The sequence below is a fragment of the Mustela nigripes genome, chromosome 9 (genome assembly GCF_022355385.1).
Source record: "Mustela nigripes isolate SB6536 chromosome 9, MUSNIG.SB6536, whole genome shotgun sequence".
Classification (NCBI taxonomy): domain Eukaryota; kingdom Metazoa; phylum Chordata; class Mammalia; order Carnivora; family Mustelidae; genus Mustela; species Mustela nigripes.
This window is the reverse complement of record NC_081565.1, coordinates 29,799,239-29,817,074: the sequence shown is the minus strand read 5'-3', so window position 1 is coordinate 29,817,074 and position 17,836 is coordinate 29,799,239. Positions and strand designations below refer to the sequence as shown.

Here is a 17,836-nt window from a genome sequence, read left to right as displayed (position 1 = left end):
AGGTTTCATCACAGGACTTTGGTTTCTAAGCACTTCCCTGACTCCTCCTCCCCACTGCTGGCTCTGGTCTCCTCGGGGATTTCCTCCTCTGAGTCTGTGGTCTCAGCGTCTAACACGGTAAGTCCCAAACGTCTGACGCAGTAAATCCGCACCAGGAGATTCTAACCGGAATAAGGTCCTGGGGTCTGTATGTTCAACAGGGGATTGCTAAGGCATAGCTGGGTTTTGAACTGCTCTTCCAAGGGACAGCGGAAACCCTCCTGATGCAAAAATGCCTCCTCGAGACCAGAACCTCTGAAACCTGCCTCACTGTTAATGCCCTCAGTCCAAGTCCATGGTCAAAATGCAGGAATGATCAGGTTTTCAGATTGTAGACTGCGCCTCCAGACTTGCTTGGGGGAGGGCACTGTGTCTTTTCATTACTGTACCTTTCATTTCTGTACCCGGGAGACCACCGGTCCCTGGAATCAGAGAGACCTAGATTGGAACCCGGACTCTTTAACTGGCCGTGTGATCTGACCTCAGGCAGATTGTTTTACTTCCCTTGGGCTTTGATTTCTCTCCTTCTTCTTCTTCTTCTTCTTCTTTTTTTTTTTTTTTTTTTAAGATTTTACTTATTTATTTGGCAGAGAGAGAGAGACAGCAAGAAAGGGAACTCAAGCAGGGGAGGTGGCAGAGGAAGAAGCAAGACTCCCTCGGAGCAGGAAGTCTGATGCAGGGCTTCATCCCAGAACCCCGGGATCATGACCCGAGCTGAAGGCAGATGCCTAACAACTGAGCCACCCAGGTGCCCCTGTGCTTTGACTTCTTAAATAAGAGTGATATATAAATGCACTGAAAGTGAAATATTAGCCTGGGGGGAAAGGACTGGTCTTGGAAGTCACGGGCAGATTGGAAGTACTGAGGAAAGAGAATGGTGTCTCAGCACACAGCTCTCATAGCAGGTGAGAGGTATCTTGGCAGAATAGCAAGGCTCCCAGCTGAGGGACTAATTCTCAAGATCAGGTCCCAGGGTGGGATCAGTGTCATTTTTATGAAGATTCTAAGAGCAGTGCAGGAAAGGGTGGGCAAGACAGGATGCTGTGGCACCCAGGTAATAAAGTGGGGGCAGGTTGGCAAAGAGTCAGATCTTTTCCACTCCGCTTGCCCAGAACAGAAAACATCGGGGAACCTAGCTGTCCATGGGCCCCTAAAGGCTATAGCATATGAGGAGTGGGGACACCGGGTAGTGAAGTGATGACTGCGTACAGAAGAGACTTGGGGAGTTATCAATAGCAGGCATGAACCACGCAGAAAGGACTGAAGTCCTCTCGGGCAGAAGGATATCTACCTGCAGTCTGCCTTCAGAACCACGACTGCGACATCAATTCTTCTGGCCTTCTGGCCTGTCCTGAAGGTTTGAGACCCTGCGATCACATAAGCCAATTCCTTAACATCAATCAATCTCTCTCCCTCTCTCTCCATGCACACCTTCTTAAGGTATATTTACTGGGCCTGGAAACGTAACCAACATAAGACAGATTAAGAGGTGAGAAGTACATAAAAGTTTTTAATGTAAGTTTCGTGTGGCACAGGAGCCCTCATGAGGAATGAGCCCCAAAGAAAAGCAAATACTTGCTTTTATATTAGCTTGAACAAAGAGAGAGACCATTGTGGAAAAGTAACTATGTGGGCAGTCAGAAGGAGGATAATCATTCAAACAAGGTCTATTTGTATAGAATTCTCTCAATCTCAGTTTCTGTCTTTGGTGGTAAGAATTTTACTTTCCTTCTGGTTGTGGGGAGGACACCTTCCGTCTGGGAGTTTCCTCCTGCTTTGAGGAGGGAAAAAGGAAGGGTCAGAGGGCCCTTCTTGTATCTGCCTTTTTAACTGCTGATTTTTGTTAAAGAGACATATTTTGGGGTGATGTATTCTGGTTGCCTTCAAAAGAGACAGAAGAAAAGCATGAAAATTAGTGCCTATGGAATGAAGACTATTCTAATGGGGGTAAATATGAATGCACTTGGGGTTCACTGGGCTTCCACACAGCTACAACACAATCAGTGGAAAACTGACTCCTCCTCAACGGTAGACCCAGGCATGGCCCTGATCATCTTTAGAAGCTAAAAAATTTCTCCCTAGTAAGAGTAAATATAGAACTTGTCATGTCCCTAGATCTCCTAAGCCAAAAACAGCGAAAACAATGTGTTAATGTATAGACCCAAATTTATTTCAAATTTCCAGAGACTGGAGATTAACAGGCCATTGGGGAAAATCTCAACACAGTGTAACAGAGAAAATTTAGGTCTGAGTCCCTGGGTTCTGATTCTAGCCCTGCTATTAATTCATCGTGTAAGTTTCTCTGCACCTCTACTACTCAGTACGAGAAGGCTGACATAGATCAGTACCCCCCAAAAAAGCCTGCCATTAAGTAGCACCTTTATGATTTAGCTATATCTGTGTCCTCTGGCCTATTTCTTGTAAGGCAAAGATGATCTTTACTAATGCCTCTCTGACAGCAGTGATGTTCTTAGTAATTGCTTTATTCTTCCTCAGAAGCTTTATTCCATTAAGTCTGGGTCCTGGGTTGTCTTTCAGAAGAGTTCTGCCTAGAGAGAAGGTCTGAGCCTTGACCAAGGTGGAAATGGATTGTGAGAAGCTAGGAAAAAAAAAAGAAGAAGAAGAAGAAGAAAAGAAAAGTAAGAAACTGGAATCTATAGAAGAAGGTTTTGTCCTGCTTCCGGTTTAGAGTTGGGGAGTTAGAGTGAAACAGGACATCGTGTGCATAGGCAAAAGGAGATAGCGCATGCAAGTCTCCTTTTGCACACCTAGCATGTGAAAGAGTTTAGCAAGCTCCCAGATTCTCATGGTGATGGGCATGGAAGGCAGCTGAGAGTTGAAGGTCAGCAAGTCTGCCCTGATTGTTGCGGCCACGTGAGAGCCGACCTTTTAGCAGAGGAGATGTGGTATATGCATCTGTCAGGGGCCTGACAGAAGACACAACTCACATTTAGAGAATGTGCAAGGACAGTAAAAGCCAAGTGGACCAAATGCAGAAGGTGAGAGTGGGTTTACCAGCTGGCCTGGACCATGCTATGAGTTAACCAGGTGCAGATACTTTATGGGTGCACACAAGAAGTCAACCCTGAAAAGCAGACCAGTTACATTTCCAAGAGGTCAGAGAAGCTGGCCAAGAATGGTTTTTTGATCTGCTTTCCTGTCAATATTTGTAGTAGTGATACAGAACAGAATATATGAAAAAAAATTTTTAAGACCTTCTTGGTTCTGAAAATCCACAAAATGTAAATCAAGGGATATAAAACATAAACATCATATCTCATAAACATCTGATTCTTCCTGAAGTCTGGAAGAGGAAACAAAAATAATTATACCCATTAAACCCACTATGTTAGCTATTATATAGCATATGGCATATATAACTAATGATGTAGCATCTAATCTATATAGTTATTATGTAGCATATACCATAGGCGGTATTAGCCATTGCAATTACATGATTATTAGAGTCAAAGAAGTGACGTAGTCTGATTGACTGGGTGTGGGAAATGTAAAAACTTCTCTGAGTGAGAAAGGTGGGAGGCTAATAGCCTCGCTCATCCTGAATGGAATGATTTCACTCTAAACAGAGGGAGTATCAGAAAGCAGAGGAAAGAAAAGGAGTTTAGGCAGATACCGTGAAGCGCCTGTGTATTACTTCTGTCCCTCTAACTCTTTGTCGGCTCCCCCACCACACCTACAAAATCATTCAAAACACCCTTTTACTGGCTCTTCTTCACTTGATTATCTACCTTCCACATTGCAATTCAGTAGCTCAGGAATATGTGGATTGTGACTTGCCCGTTAGAGGAAATACGTCAAATTTGACCTTGGACAAAGTAATTTGGATCGTTCTACACCCAAGGTCATCAGACTATGCCCTGTAAACTAAATCTAGCCAACAGCCTGTTTTTCTACTGCCCACAAGCTACGCGTGGCTTTTACATTGGCCAATGCTTAGAAAAAAAAGAAAAAGAAAATTACTATTCTGTTACATGTAAAAATTATATGAAATGCAAATGTCAGTTTCCATAAATAAAGTTTAAATGGAACACAGCCATGAACATTCATTATGGCCTGTCTATGCTGCTTTGGTGTTTGAATGGCAGACCTCAACAACAGTGACAGAGACTTAATGGCCCACAAAGCCGAAAATATTTGCCATGTAGAACCTTAGAGAAATAGTTTGCCAGCCCATAAGGTATACAACCCACAGTATCATGGCTCCTTCCCTAAAGTGCAATTCTGGGAACCTCAGATTGTTTCTTTTTCAAAATGCTATACATTTTGACACAAATATTACTTTATTCTCTTCTCTTAGCCTTTGTTAAATTATTGATTTTAGGTTGACTCAATCGTGTTACCCCCATAACAGTTTCCATATTGCCTCAAAATAAGAAATGTTTCTTAAGCTCTAGTTTTTCAATGGCAATGAAGTAACCATGAGCCATGAGCATATTTTCATATATGAGAAATCTAAACATATTTCATTTGAGTTTTAAGAAATCAACAAATATCAACACCTGATCCTACTCATGTCTGTTTTTAAAACCAGGGGATTCTGTCATTTATTTTGGTCATTTTTCCTTCCCCCAAGACAATTGCTATAATAATAAACCAGAATATTTTAGGGCAGATAGAGCCCTAAATGTATTCTTTTTTCCTAAATGTACTTTTTAAAATATAAAACTCTCCATGTATGATATTGGATTAAACAGAAACCGTTCTCCCTTTCCAAAGTCAAGACATGAACATTGTCAGTCACCCTCCTGCTTTCTCTTAGTATAACGTACCACAATAAGAAATCAAAGATGTTGCTCTATGAAAATCAAATGAAGTATTGATTGATTGATCACGTGAAGTATTGCTGCTCTGTTCCTCAGGAATATCTTCTCAGAGTTGACTGGTCACAACTGGAACAAGATGCTTCCTGAGAAACTTCTGGATCTCCTTCCAAGAATGCTCCTGGGCAGCGGCATGTAGGGTCACCTCTCCACCCCAGTGAATGGACAGGTGGAGGCTGGAGATCTTTGAAGCACAGCACAGTGGGGAATAGGGAGGCTCTAACAGGTGGCCTGCCCCAGGGTAAGATAGCAGGGTCCAGTTGTTCTTCCCGTATCTGCTCAGCTGTTGGGTGGCTTGCTCAGCATACACTTTGCTGTTGAGATTCTTATCATCTTCTCCCACAATGAAAAGGAAATGTCCCTGGGCCTTTTCAATGGGGAGAAGAGACGTCTCACTGGCTTCACGTCTAGCTTCCTCAAAGCTGTGCTGGAACTCTGCTAACCCCAAGGCATTGATGGACAGCGATTGTGGAGAGACGGCTAAGGGCTTACTTATCTGACCATGATATACCTGTGGAATGCTCAATATGAAGTTGGGCCCATTAATAAGCACAGTAGCTGTGACTTGTTTTAGGTGTATAGCCATGGAGAGTCCAATCTCTGCACCTTTGCTTATGGAAACTATGCCAATGCCTGGGCCGAGGACCTAAAAATAATGGAAATGAGATGTTGATTCTGTCTACCATTTAGCAAAATGCTACCACCTCAAATAACCAAAGAACTTGAACAACCAGTAGGAACCAAGCAAGGACTAACCCCACCCACATGCCCAGTTCTAGAGTTCTGGAATACATGATGAACGTTCAAAGGAAATACTCCTTCAAAAACATATCAGGCCTTCCAAATTAAATACTATGGATTCAGCGTGGTGTTAGGCACTGAGTTTAAAATGCCCTAAAGAAATACCAATGTAGTAGGAAAAAGAAGAAAAAGGCCCGTAACTCATGTGAATAACAGAAGTCAAGTTACAGTTGATCGGTCAACACCGTTGTACCAATTCTAGGGTCTCTAGAAGTCCAGAGGAAAGGGTACTCTATAGGAAAAGACTGAGAAAAAAGATGAGTTTAGTAGAACAGAGAATGGAAACGTGAGCAGAGGATTCTAGCTCTGCCGTGGTTGCCCTGGAAGGTTTCTCCTTTAGAGAAAGGTTTCATAAAGGAAGCCTGGCTCAGCTTCCTCTTCCGCCTTCAGTCATCAAGCAGGCATTTTTAAAAAAAGATTTATTTCTTTGGCAGAGACAGAGAGAAAGAGCATACACAAGCAGGCAGAGAAGTAGGCAGAGGGAGAGAGAGAAGCAGATTTCTCTGCTGAGCAGGAACGCCTGATGGGCTCAATCCCGGGACCCTGGGATCATGACCTAAGATCATGACTCAATGACTGAGCCACCCAGGTGCCCCTAAGCAAGCGAGTTTAGATTGTCCCACCCTGTACTAACCGCCGGAGGACACAGAGGGAAAAAAAGGCATAAGTCATCTTTTATCATCAAGGAACTCACTGCCCGATGGAGAGACAGGAGGGAAAAAAACAGACAATTAGAGTAGCTTACAAATTCTGCGATATAAGAATGCACATAGGCAAGGCTGCCAACCCAGATTACCAGGGAATAAAGCAGGATCAGGGAAAGATTCTCAGAGGAAATGGGCTACAATTTGGACCTTTATACAAAAAAAAAGTCAGGCGGGGGCGACAAACAAGAAGGGAAGTTATTGTATGCTGTGTAGTGGACACCAATAAGAACTATTCTCTTTTTCTTTTATGGGGCATGTATATTGCCCCAGGGGGTAGATTCTGATGGATCTGAACCTATTCCCCTATGCAATATATATATATTTTTTCAGCCTCTTTGGAAGGCCAATACATTCTACCTGAGGTCCTATCCTGTATATTAAGAGGGGTGACCGGAATCATCTCCTTTTGAATTAAAAAGACCTTTCAAGCTCTGAAGTTCCACGTCTTAATATGAAAGATACAGAGTCACAGTTACTGCAATGAAAGGTGAGAACTCAGAATGGATTTGGCCAGGGAAGACAGAGTAAAAGGAAGTACAACACAGATCAACAACAACAACAACAAGTGACTCAGTTGTGTGCAGACATTTGGCAGAACACCAGCTCTTGTTATAACTTCTGCCACCAAATTTGGGATCAGGGAATTTAGAATGCTTAGAAGACACTTAAAATCAACAGATGGAGAAATAAGATCTATAAGGAATTGAAAGGTGGGTGGTCTCTCTTCTCACAGAAGAGAGAGCATGAAGCAGGCTTAGTGGAAGTAGTAAGAGCCTAGGAGAGAAATCTGGTTTCCAAGTCTCATTAGTCATTGACTAACTTTGGGAAGTCATTAGTCATTGGCTGACTTTGGGAAGAACGCTGAGGGAAAAGTCATGCAGCAAGTATAAGGGAAAGCAGGCTAAGAAAGTGAACAGCAGAATCACGGAACCTCATTTCTCATCTAAGCCAAGCAGAAAACGCAGCACAATATAGCTATTTAAAAATTCAATGCATCAGTAGATTGTTAGTGATTATTGCTCATCTTATTACTGTAATTCTGATCATATTTTGGATGATCCTTTATATGAAATAGGGTGTGGTACAGAGACTTAATTTTACTTGGATCAGTTCTTTTATTTTTTGGACTTTATTTATTTATTTGTTTGGGGGGGGGGGCATAAGAATGAACAAGGGAAGTGCTGAGCAGGGAGTCCGATGTGGGACTCCACTCTACAACCCCGGGGTCATGATCTGAGCTGAAGGCAGACATTTAACCAACTGAGCTACCCAGATACCCATAGAGCAATTTTTTTGTTTTAAAGGTTTTATTTATTTGACAGAGACGGAACACAGCAGGGGGAGTGGGAGAAGCAGGCTTCCCATAAGCAGAGATCCCAATGTGGGGCTAGATCCCAGGACCCTGGGACCCTCTGGGGTCATGAGCGGGGCTGAAGACAGATGCTTAAGCAGCTGAGGCACCCAGGCATCCAAGACGCAATGGCTTTAGATTCAGATGGAACTGAGTTGCATTTCTGTCTCTACCCCATCCGGTTGTGGGAATTTGGACAAGCTTCTAACCCTTTCTAACCCTGAATCTCTTCATCTATTAAATACTATGGTGGTGATGCTATTTCGAAAGGTTCTTGTGAGAAGTAAAGGGGATAATACAAGTGAAGAGCTTACTAGAGTAATTAGCAATACACATCCTCAATAAATGTAATTCTTATTATTATCACCTTCTCTGATTATTATTAAGTCACCAGACTGTACAAGACAGATAATCTTCCTTTGAGGAGTGAGTCTGATTTTTAGCTATTGGAGAGGACTTAATTATAATGCTGTAGGACTTCCCAATCCATACCTTCTTTAAGTTCTAAAATGTGCTTTTCCTGCTATATTAGGGTTGCTGCATATTATCCCTTGTTAATTGCTGATATTTTTTTCTTAGTGAGAATTGCTTAGGGCACCTGGGCAAATAAATAAAAACTTTAAAATAATTAAATGAAGCCATTCCATCATGGACACAGGCTAATTTCCCGTTTTGTCTTTCTGAGCAAAAGACATTGGGTGGGAAAGAAATCATGTGAATAAGATGGCTATGTCATAGAACTTCCAGTTCACTGAGGAGAATCATACTTGGAAGTTACGGGAAGCCACAGGGTGTAATGGTTATTTGAAAATAGGGACTAAGAGGCACCTGGGTGGCTCAGTCGTTAAGCGACTGTCTTTGGCTTGGGTCATGGTTCCAGAGTCCAGGGATCGGGCCGTATTGGGCTCCCTGCTTGGCAGGAAGCCTGCTTCTCCCTCTCCCACTCCCCCTGCTTCTGTTCCCTAACTCGCTGTGTCTCTCTCTGTCAAAAAAATAAACACAATCTTTAAAACAAACAAACAAGGACTAAAAGAAAAGGCAAAAATTACCTTAGGATGTCTCAGGAGAAAGTTGACAGCTTCCTCAAAATAATCTAATTCTGTCTTTTCTGGTTGGGCAGGCAAATCTTCATAGTTAAAGTAAGCCAAGGCCAAGGAGGCAAAGCCACGACTGGCCAGGAGACTGGCCCGGTACTCAATCAGCCCACCAATACCACCAAACAAGTCAATTATCCCTGGGAAACGGCCCTCTCCTGAGAAACAAAAAACAAAACAAAGCTGAGGTTAAGGGGAAGGGAAGGAAATGAGAAGAAAAATACGACAACACAAAGAAATGCATCACAAATTCTGGAATTGAAGCATAAATTTTCAGTAGAATCCCCAAGTTTTCAGCTTTGTATCTGGGGCAGAACTAAAGCTGATTGAATACATTAATGGAACATAGTATCAGGAAGGCTGATTGGGAGCCATGTTCACTGACAAGTTTAATCTTGGGGTCCTGAGGACTCACAGTGGTTCATTTCTGTAGTATTGGAGTACAGAAAGCCATTGAAATTAGGCAAGCACTTTTTAACCTATGAAAAGGTACACAATTGGGCTTTAGGAAATCAGTGAAGGTCCTGAAATTATATGCAAAATATAGGTTTAAGTGGGTCTTTCTTTCTTTTCTTTTCTTTTCTTTTTTTTTTTGAGAGAAAGCATGCAAGCTGGGATGGGGTGGCACGGGGGAGGGGCAGAGGGAAAGGGAGAACTCTTAAGCAGCCTCCGTGCTCAGCAGGGAGCCTAACAGGGGTCTCAGTCTCAGGATCCTGAGATATGACCTGAGCCGAAACCAAGAGTAGGACGATTAACCAACTGAGCCACTCAGGGACCCCTATGTGTGCATTTTACTAATGAAAGCCTCTACAGATTTAATTGAGTTCTCAAAGTATATATAACTCAAAATATATGACTTCAAAGAAAGCTTATTGAAATGACTGTTAGCTAAAATCTGGACTTCACACTGCTCTATTCCACTCATCTGACAACAGCGACAAAATCTTACAGTCAAGCAGGTGTAAATGGTAAGACCTTCCATGTGACAACAATCTGTTTATTCCCTGAAACTTAACACTGGTAAAGAGTAGGGATGGTCAGAGTGTCATTCTACACACGCTCTGTGTAGGCAGCTAGTTTTCTAAATAAAGCAAAAACAAATTTATGATGCACTTCTTGGAGGCACTCTAGTCTCCAGTAAGTGATTTTAACGGAGGTAGACTTGTCCCATCTATGGAGGCATCTGGCTGGCTAAGTCAGTAGCGCATGTGACTCTTGATCTTGGGGTTGAGTTCAAGCCCCATGTTAGTACTTAAAGAGATAAGTAAGTGAGATGTTACTTAAAAATAAAAATGTTTTTTAAAAAGTGTGACTTGATTTAAAGGATATTGGGAGTTTTCAAAACAAAATATTGCTATGTTTTCTCATCTTGAGAAAGGGAGCAATAAAATGGTACTAAATATATCTTCGCTTTAAAATACCACTTCAAGGAACGCCTGGGTGACTCAATTGCTTAAGCGACTGTTTTCGGCTCAGGTCATGATCCCAGGGTCCTGGCATCAAGCCCCATGTCAGGCTCCTTGCTTGGCAGGGAGCCTGCTTCTCCCTCTCCCTCTGCCTGCTACTCTGCCTGCTTGTGCTCTCTCTCTCTCTCTCTCTCTCTCTCTCTCCTCTCCTCTGTCAAATAAACAAATAAAATAAAATACATTTTAAAAAATACTGCTTCAATAAATGAATAAAGTTGCTTTTCATCTCCTGATTGCCAGGAGGAGGGAGGACTTAAGAGTAACGAGCCTCGGGGCGCCTGGGTGGCTCAGTGGGTTGAGCCGCTGCCTTCGGCTCGGGTCATGGTCTCAGGGTCCTGGGATCGAGTCCCGCATCGGGCTCTCTGCTCAGCAGGGAGCCTGCTTCCCTCTCTCTCTCTGCCTGCCTCTCCAACTACTTGTGATTTCTCTCTGTCAAATAAATAAATAAAATCTTTAAAAAAAAAAGAGTAATGAGCCTCTGATCATGGAAGAATGTTGTAGTTGAGAATTGTTTTGAGCCCTGACTCAATCCTCTTTTCGCCCCACACAGCTCAATGCTCTTTTGTATCTATCCCCACAGAACAAACAGGACACACAGAACATGCAGTATCCTCGAGGATTCACCAAAAGTACCCTCTAATCCAGCACATCACCCAGGTGATGGGGATATCACTGATATGTAGATTTTTAACTGAGGTGGAATAGGAGAGGCACAGACATTTGTGCCACTTACTTTCCCATCCCTACACACAATGATGTTGTCTCTATGCTAATTACTAGGTGTACAAATACTGAGATTTATGACTGTACGTGTCAGGATGATTGTGGAAAGGGAAGCTTTTTATTTTTTTTTTTAAAGATTTTATTTATTTATTTTCAGACAGAGATCACAAGTAGGCAGAGAGGCAGGCAGAGAGAGAGGAAGGGAAGCAGGCTCCTGCCTAGCAGAGGGCCTGATGCGGGGCTTGATCCCAGGACCCTGAGATCATGATCTGAGCCGAAGGCAGAGGCCTTAATCTACTGAGCCACCCAGCCACCCCGAAAGGGAAGCTTTTATTCCTTCTACATCATCTATAACTCTATGCTGTCAAGAACCACCTTGAACACTTCAGGCTTCCTTTACCAATCTCACTTCTACATGTTTCTGTTTCTGAAAGCAGAGAGAGAGGCAGTACATTCTGATGATACGATGGCTGTGTCCCAGATAGAAGCTCATGCTTAAAGAAGGGGCTCTCAGACACACCTGAGACCCGGACCTGTCGAGGGCTACTTCTGGGAAATTGACTTTGCTTCACTCAGTCCCACAATAAAACCTGAGAAATGTACCAGTACACGTTTTGAACCACTTACTGGTATGTGGAAATCACTGCGGGAAACTGACTTTTCTGGTAGGGACCATGTTGTGTATCTGCGGATGTATGGAATGTCCTATAAATACGCAATATTTATGGAACTAGAGAGTATAGAGTCTCTTTGCATCCTCTATATTTGTTGCAACATTTCAGTCCGTTGTATCACCAGCTTATTTGATTCAATGACCTACACCTAAGTTGAAACTCAGGCAAGACAGAACTCCCAAAAGAAGCTGGGACACAATCAATATCAGGAGGTGAATCTTCAGGGAGTTGCCTTTAACACAGATGGATTTCACATAAATCCAAAGCTATGAAGACCCATAATTCAGGGACTCCATAAACTACATATAGTCATATCCTTAGACAAACTCCAGAACTGTTGAGATCCAACTTGAGTTGGAATGTGGCCTCACCATATTCTTGTTCTGACCCAGAGTTAGCCCTGATTCTAAGGCTGGAAAGGACTATACTATGTACTATCCATATGCAAGTTAAACCTCTAGAAGGATTAGGCACTGGAAAGAGGAAGCACAAGGATGACAGTAACCAGGTTAATTTTACTCACCAGGAGGGAGGAAGAGGGTTCCCCGAAGGGGGCCTTCCCGAACTTGGATCCGTTTGACACCAGGTGCTACATACCACCTCTCCAAAGTCAGGCTGACTTTTGGAGCAGTGGTGGCGATGTCGGATAATTGCAAATTTGAATCATAAAGTTTTATTTGGACCAGGAAGGGGCTATTCACCACATCTTTTTTCATCAATTTCATTAAAAGTTTTTCAGGTTTCAGGGACCAGAAGAGACCCATAGGGTGGACTCCGATGTAGTCACCTCCCAGCGAAGGGGCCTGCTGCAGGTCTACCTCCCCAGCTTCATTGGCCTTATAGTAGGCTTGAGAATGAAACAGGTTCCCCTTCTCATCTGCCAGGGAGGCCTGAAGAATCACTACTTGAAAGGGAGACAGGCCAGTAGCACGAATGTGCACGGGTTCATCAACAAGCGCACTTGCAGGGGTAGCTGTCAGCTGAATCATTGTCACAATGAGGCACCTGGGATGATTCTCAGTAACGTTTGTAGTAAGACCTGGATGTAAAAAAATATATACATGGGAAAATTAAATAAGACAGTGATAAGATTAAGGAAAGGTGAACTGGACCAGGAACCTGGCTGCTTGGGATTCAGCTCTAAAAATATCCTGATATAGGGGCGTCTCGGTGGCTCAGTCCTTAGATGTCTGCCTTCAGCTGGGGTCGTCATCCCAGGGTCCTGGGATCAAGCCCTGCATCAAACTCCCTGCTCAGTAGGGAGCCTGCTTCTCCCCCGCCCCCCAATCTTCCTGCTTGTGCTCTCTCTCTTTCTGTCAAATAAACAAATACAGGGGCCCCTAGGTGGCTCAGTGGGTTAAAGCCTCTGCCTTCAGCTCAGGTCATGATCCCAGGGTCCTGGGATCGAGCCCCGCATCGGACTCTCTGCTCAGTAGGGTGCCTGCTTTCCCCTCTCTCTCTGCCTGCCTCTCTGCTTACTTGTGATCTCTCTCAAAATAAACAAACAAATAAATAAACAAACAAGTAAATACAAACAAATAAATAAACAAACACGTAAATACAATAAAATAAATAAATAATAAATAAAAATATCCTGATATTATCTGCAAGTGCAAGATACCGGAGAGCTTTTAGCAAATATGTGGAAGACATAAAACAAGTAGATGCCTTTTATAGTAATTATGAACCAGGGTGGAGGAAGCAGCAGCCAAATAGGCACAAATGATATCAACACATCCAAGGACGATCTCACAATTGGCCATCCAGAGCCCTTGAAAAGTTAGATGCAGTAGAGGACAAGAGTGAGATGTGCGGCTGAAAATTGGGTTTGTTGGGGTGCCTGCGTGACTCCGTCGGTTAAAGTTCTGAGTCTTGATTTCAACTCAGGTCATATTCGTAGGGTCCTGGGATTGAGCCCCATGTCGGGCTCCCTGCTCAGCACAGAGTCTGCTTGTCCCTCGCCCTCTGCTCACCTCACTTGCAGTCTCTTCCTCACTCTCTCAAATAATTAAATAAATAAATACGCTTCTTAAAGAAAAAAGAAAAGAGGGGATTTGTTAAACATCTACATATATGGAGCTGGTGACTCTGCTACTAAGAGAGCATGAAAACCAGACAAATCTTCCCAAAAGAATGAGGACAAAATCTTTGGGGAGAACAAGGAGATTGACGTACGTGTTACTCCCTAAAGAAAAAATACTCACAGCTTCGTAGTTAGGCTTCTCCAGGCATAAGCAAAACCAGATGCTGACAGAACCTTCAGGTACAGAAAAATTTGCTAAGCTTTTCATAATCTTTGTCTTCAAGATTAAGGAATGCCTTTCCCCTTCGGGTTAGTGTGAAGAAAGTCACAAAAATGGCCATTCTTTCCATTCTAATAACCTAAACTTACCTAGATAAAGACAAAATGAAAATTTTTTTGTTTTCTTAAACTCATTAGATTGCCAAGCATCTAAATGAATTAAATTCCAGTGAGTGATAGGTTCCTCCTACGAGAGAGGAAACTTTCTCTTCTACAGAGTGATTTCATCTATGATAAAACAGCAAAAAAGAATCCCCCATAAAGAAAAATGAGGAGCGACGCCTGGGTGGCTCAGTTGGTTAAGTAGCTGCCTTCGGCTCAGGTCATGATCCCAGCGTCCTGGGATCGAGTCCCACATCGGGCTCCTTGCTCCGCAGGGAGCCTGCTTCTCCCTCTGACTCTGCCTTCCACTCTGTCTGCCTGTGCTTGCTCTCACTCTCTCTCTCTCTTACAAATAAATAAATAAAATCTTTAAAAAAAAAAAAAGAAAAAGAAAAATGAGGAGAAATGAACAGAACATTTAATGCAATTTTAATGGATGTGTGCAGGCTGTTTTGATAGATTAGAATTCTGAGAGATCCTAGCCAGAGTCCTTCTCCAAGGACTTGGAGATTTGGCCACATACTCTAGGACAATACATCAAAGAAAGCTAGCAGAGGCATGAACAGGGAGAAATCTGTCAGAGGCATTGCTAGTCTTTCGTATAAAGCAAAGCAGCTAACTTCCAAAGGAAGGGGGAGATAGCCAAATAGAGAGATTTCCCTGGAAAGCCAGAAGTGGGACTACAGAGCAAAGAAATTTCCTTAGTGATCCTTTTTCTAGAAGAATTCTAAACCAGAGAGAAATATCCTACAGTTAGAAAAGCTAGCAACATGGCCATAAAAAGCCAAAGATATCTCAAGAAGTTCACCAATGCTTAGCCCGCAGTTTCTTCTAATGAGGAAGGCCTAATCCCATACCCAGAAATATCTGAAGGCAGTGGTGCCCCGACTCAGGTGGGGCACCTGGGTGGCTCAGTGGGTTAAAGCCTCTGCCTTCGGCTCAGGTCATGATCTCAGGGTCCTGGGATTGAGCCCAGCCTCCCCTTCTCTCTCTGCCTGCTTGTGATCTCTGTCTGTCAAATAAATAAAATCTTTAAAAAAAAAAAGCAGCAGCAAGCCCAGACCCAGGTCAACCACAGGTCAGATGGGTTCAGCCTTTAATTCTTTTTTTTTTTTTTAATTTTTTAAATTTTTTAAGATTTTATTTATTTATTTGACAGACAGTTCACAAGTAGGCAGAGAGGCAGGCAGAGAGAGAGGAGGAAGCAGGCTCCCCACTGAGCAGAGAGCTCGATGCTAGGGTGATTGGGATCACTACCTGAGCTGAAGGCAGACGCTTTAACCCGCTGAGCCACCCAGGTGCCCCTCAGCCTTTAATTCTAACATCCTGACACTGTAGGGCTTTGCTCTTTTCTTGAGGTAAATATTACTTATTCTGGTCACTTCTTTTATATGAAATATCTGGAGTATGATTGTAAATATTATAAGACAGAAGAGAATCAAGAAAATTGATCCATGATGATGATGAGAGCAAACAGTCCATAACAAGAGGCACAGAAATAGCCAAGAGAGTGGAATGATTAGAAAGGAACTTTGTTGTGGTGTTTTTTTATTCGTTTTTTGGGGGGTAGGGGTGGGGGGATAGAAGACAAAGAGAGCACCCTTTCCCTTGTCTGTGCTCTCTCTGTCTCTCTCTCTCTCTCAAATAAATGAAATCTTTTTTAAAAATGTCTTTAATATGTATACACATATACTCATGTGTGTATTTAAATGCACTTAAAAGACTTTAAAATAAAAATAATAATGTCCGCTCGCCTCCCGCCCGCGGAGCTGAGCTGCGAAGCGGGGCGGGCTGGCGCAGAGAGCGCGTCCCCCAACGGGCACGGGCGCAGACACACGCGTTCCTGGGGCTCCGCGGTCAGGTGGGTGTCCCTGCGGGGTCAGGCCTGCTGCTTCTAGCTCGCTGCCAGAGAATCTTCCTCGCAATTACTGCAGTTGACTGCATCTTTTCTCCTAGTCTTTTCCCTAAGATGAAGACAAAGAAGTAATAATTCCTACAAAAGAGAGAAGAGCAATATCTTAAAGTTATCTCTGCCATCTGGTCCTTTGGTCGGACGGCCGCCTCCACGAACAAAATGTCTTTAAGATTCCCTGGCTCGTTTGGAAAGACTAACGACATTAAGAAAAATTAACGAACCTCAAGAACGGTCTGGTTACCTGAGGTCAACCACTATCAGAAAGCAGATGATCCTTCTAATATATCATCAAAGGGACAAGAGTGGCCTAATGCTATGTCACAATGCCTGTGTCATTCACTTCACTTCATCTCATCACTAGGCATTTTATCCTCTCACATCAAAAGAAGAAGGGTTCAACGAATAAACAAAGAGAAAAATTGTCCTACCCCGAACACAAAGTCTCAGATTTACACAACTCTGAACAGACCTAGTTACTTAACAACCGCTAAAGTGAATTAAAAAAAATAAATAAATGCGGACATATGTTAAAAATAATAATAATAATAATAATAATAATGTCTTCTGGGGTTTAAAGAACACATAGAAATATAACAACAAAAAGGTGGGAATGCAGTTAATAGAATTATATTGTTTAAGATTATTATCTTATTATTATTATTTTTTAAAGATTTTATTTATTTATTTATTTGACAGAGAGACACCACAAGTAGGCAGAGAGGCAGGCAGAGAGAGAGAGAGGAGGAAACAGGCTCCCTGCTGAGCAGAGAGCCCGATGCGGGACTCAATCCCAGGACCCCAAGACCATGACCTGAGCTGAAGGCAGCGGCTCAACCCACTGAGCCACCCAGGTGCCCCTATCTTATTATTTTTCAAGCAGTACAAGAATATTTGCAGGCAGACTAACAATTTAAAGGCACTATAGGAGCTCAGCCCACGAAGACAGAGAAAGCTGAGCAGCTTAGGTGTTAGATAGCTGATGAAAGCAGCAAGCTGAAAACAAGAGTCAAACTTTTAATCACTTACTGTGAGGGAGAAAGTGCCTGATCAAGATAAGGATGAAGGGTCTGAAGTCGGCAGGTCAGCCAGATGTGGGAGCCCCAAACCAAGGATCCAGCAGTTCTGAAGTCAGGGTAGAGTGAGGGGAAGGGCTGGAAGTAGAAAAGAACTGGTTGCTGAATGAGAGTAAATGAAAATGTTTTCCAGCCTTCTTGCATAAAGAAGTCTCCTTCTTGCATAAAGAGAGGCCTCAGCACACATAACTGAAGACTTTGGACCTTGAACGAAGGTCTGATGATAAACAGATCTACCATGAAGGATCCTGGGCAGGAAAGGCAAATATGAGGGTCCAACCAGCCTGTGTGACTAGTGACTAGGGAGACCAGTAAGTACCAAGTGTCCAGAGTCCTTGCCTCCAACTTTTTTCAGAGATTGACATGCACTGGTTGTACCCCAAGTCTTGTGCTGGAAGAGCAGCATTCCACCATGATACCTGACAATTAAAGCCTTTGTAATTGCCTATGGTCAGTTCTGGAAAATCACACATGAGTTTTTAACCAAGAGCTAGACTTCTCAGGTACCTATTATATTCTCTAGAATAACACACACACACACACAAAATATTTGAGTAACCCCAAAAGAAACAGGTGTTCCAGTTACTAGGCTGTGTAATAAACCCCTCAAAAACTTAAAGGTGTACAACAGCTGTTTATTGTGCTCCTATGTTCTGCAGGACACCAGGACACCAGGCAAAGGCTCAGTGAGATCAGCCATCAGTTGCAAAGACAAAAAGCTTTTGGAAACTACTAAACCAGTTCTCAC

At 43.0% G+C, this 17,836-nt stretch overlaps 1 protein-coding gene and 1 long non-coding RNA gene across 2 annotated transcripts; one reads left to right on the top strand and one right to left on the bottom strand.

Annotated features, from left to right (window-relative positions):
• The first annotated feature begins 27 nt into the window (after positions 1 to 27).
• Positions 28 to 5,007, top strand: LOC132024556 (uncharacterized). Its single transcript, XR_009406259.1, has 3 exons — positions 28 to 117; positions 2,578 to 2,678; positions 4,920 to 5,007. It is a non-coding gene; the product is annotated as an uncharacterized LOC132024556 (long non-coding RNA).
• On the bottom strand, positions 4,926 to 17,052 carry LOC132024555 (bile acid-CoA:amino acid N-acyltransferase-like). The gene is made up of 4 exons (XM_059411185.1): positions 17,042 to 17,052; positions 12,220 to 12,735; positions 8,789 to 8,991; positions 4,926 to 5,526 (listed from the first exon to the last, which is right to left on the bottom strand). The coding sequence occupies exons 2-4, from the start codon at positions 12,683 to 12,685 to the stop codon at positions 4,930 to 4,932; spliced, it is 1,266 nt and encodes a 421-aa protein (XP_059267168.1). The 5' UTR covers positions 12,686 to 12,735; positions 17,042 to 17,052; the 3' UTR covers positions 4,926 to 4,929.
• Between the last annotated feature and the right edge of the window lie 784 nt (positions 17,053 to 17,836).

Coding starts and splice junctions, on each gene's coding strand:
- LOC132024555 (XM_059411185.1), bottom strand. CDS start 12,685: ATGATTCAGCTGACAGCTACCCCTGCAAGTGCGCTTGTTGATGAACCC. Junction 8,992..12,219: donor AACCCTCTTCCTCCCTCCTG/GTGAGTAAAATT, acceptor TTTGTTTCTCAG/GAGAGGGCCGTTTCCCAGGG. Junction 5,527..8,788: donor TTCTCCTGAGACATCCTAAG/GTAATTTTTGCC, acceptor CATTATTTTTAG/GTCCTCGGCCCAGGCATTGG.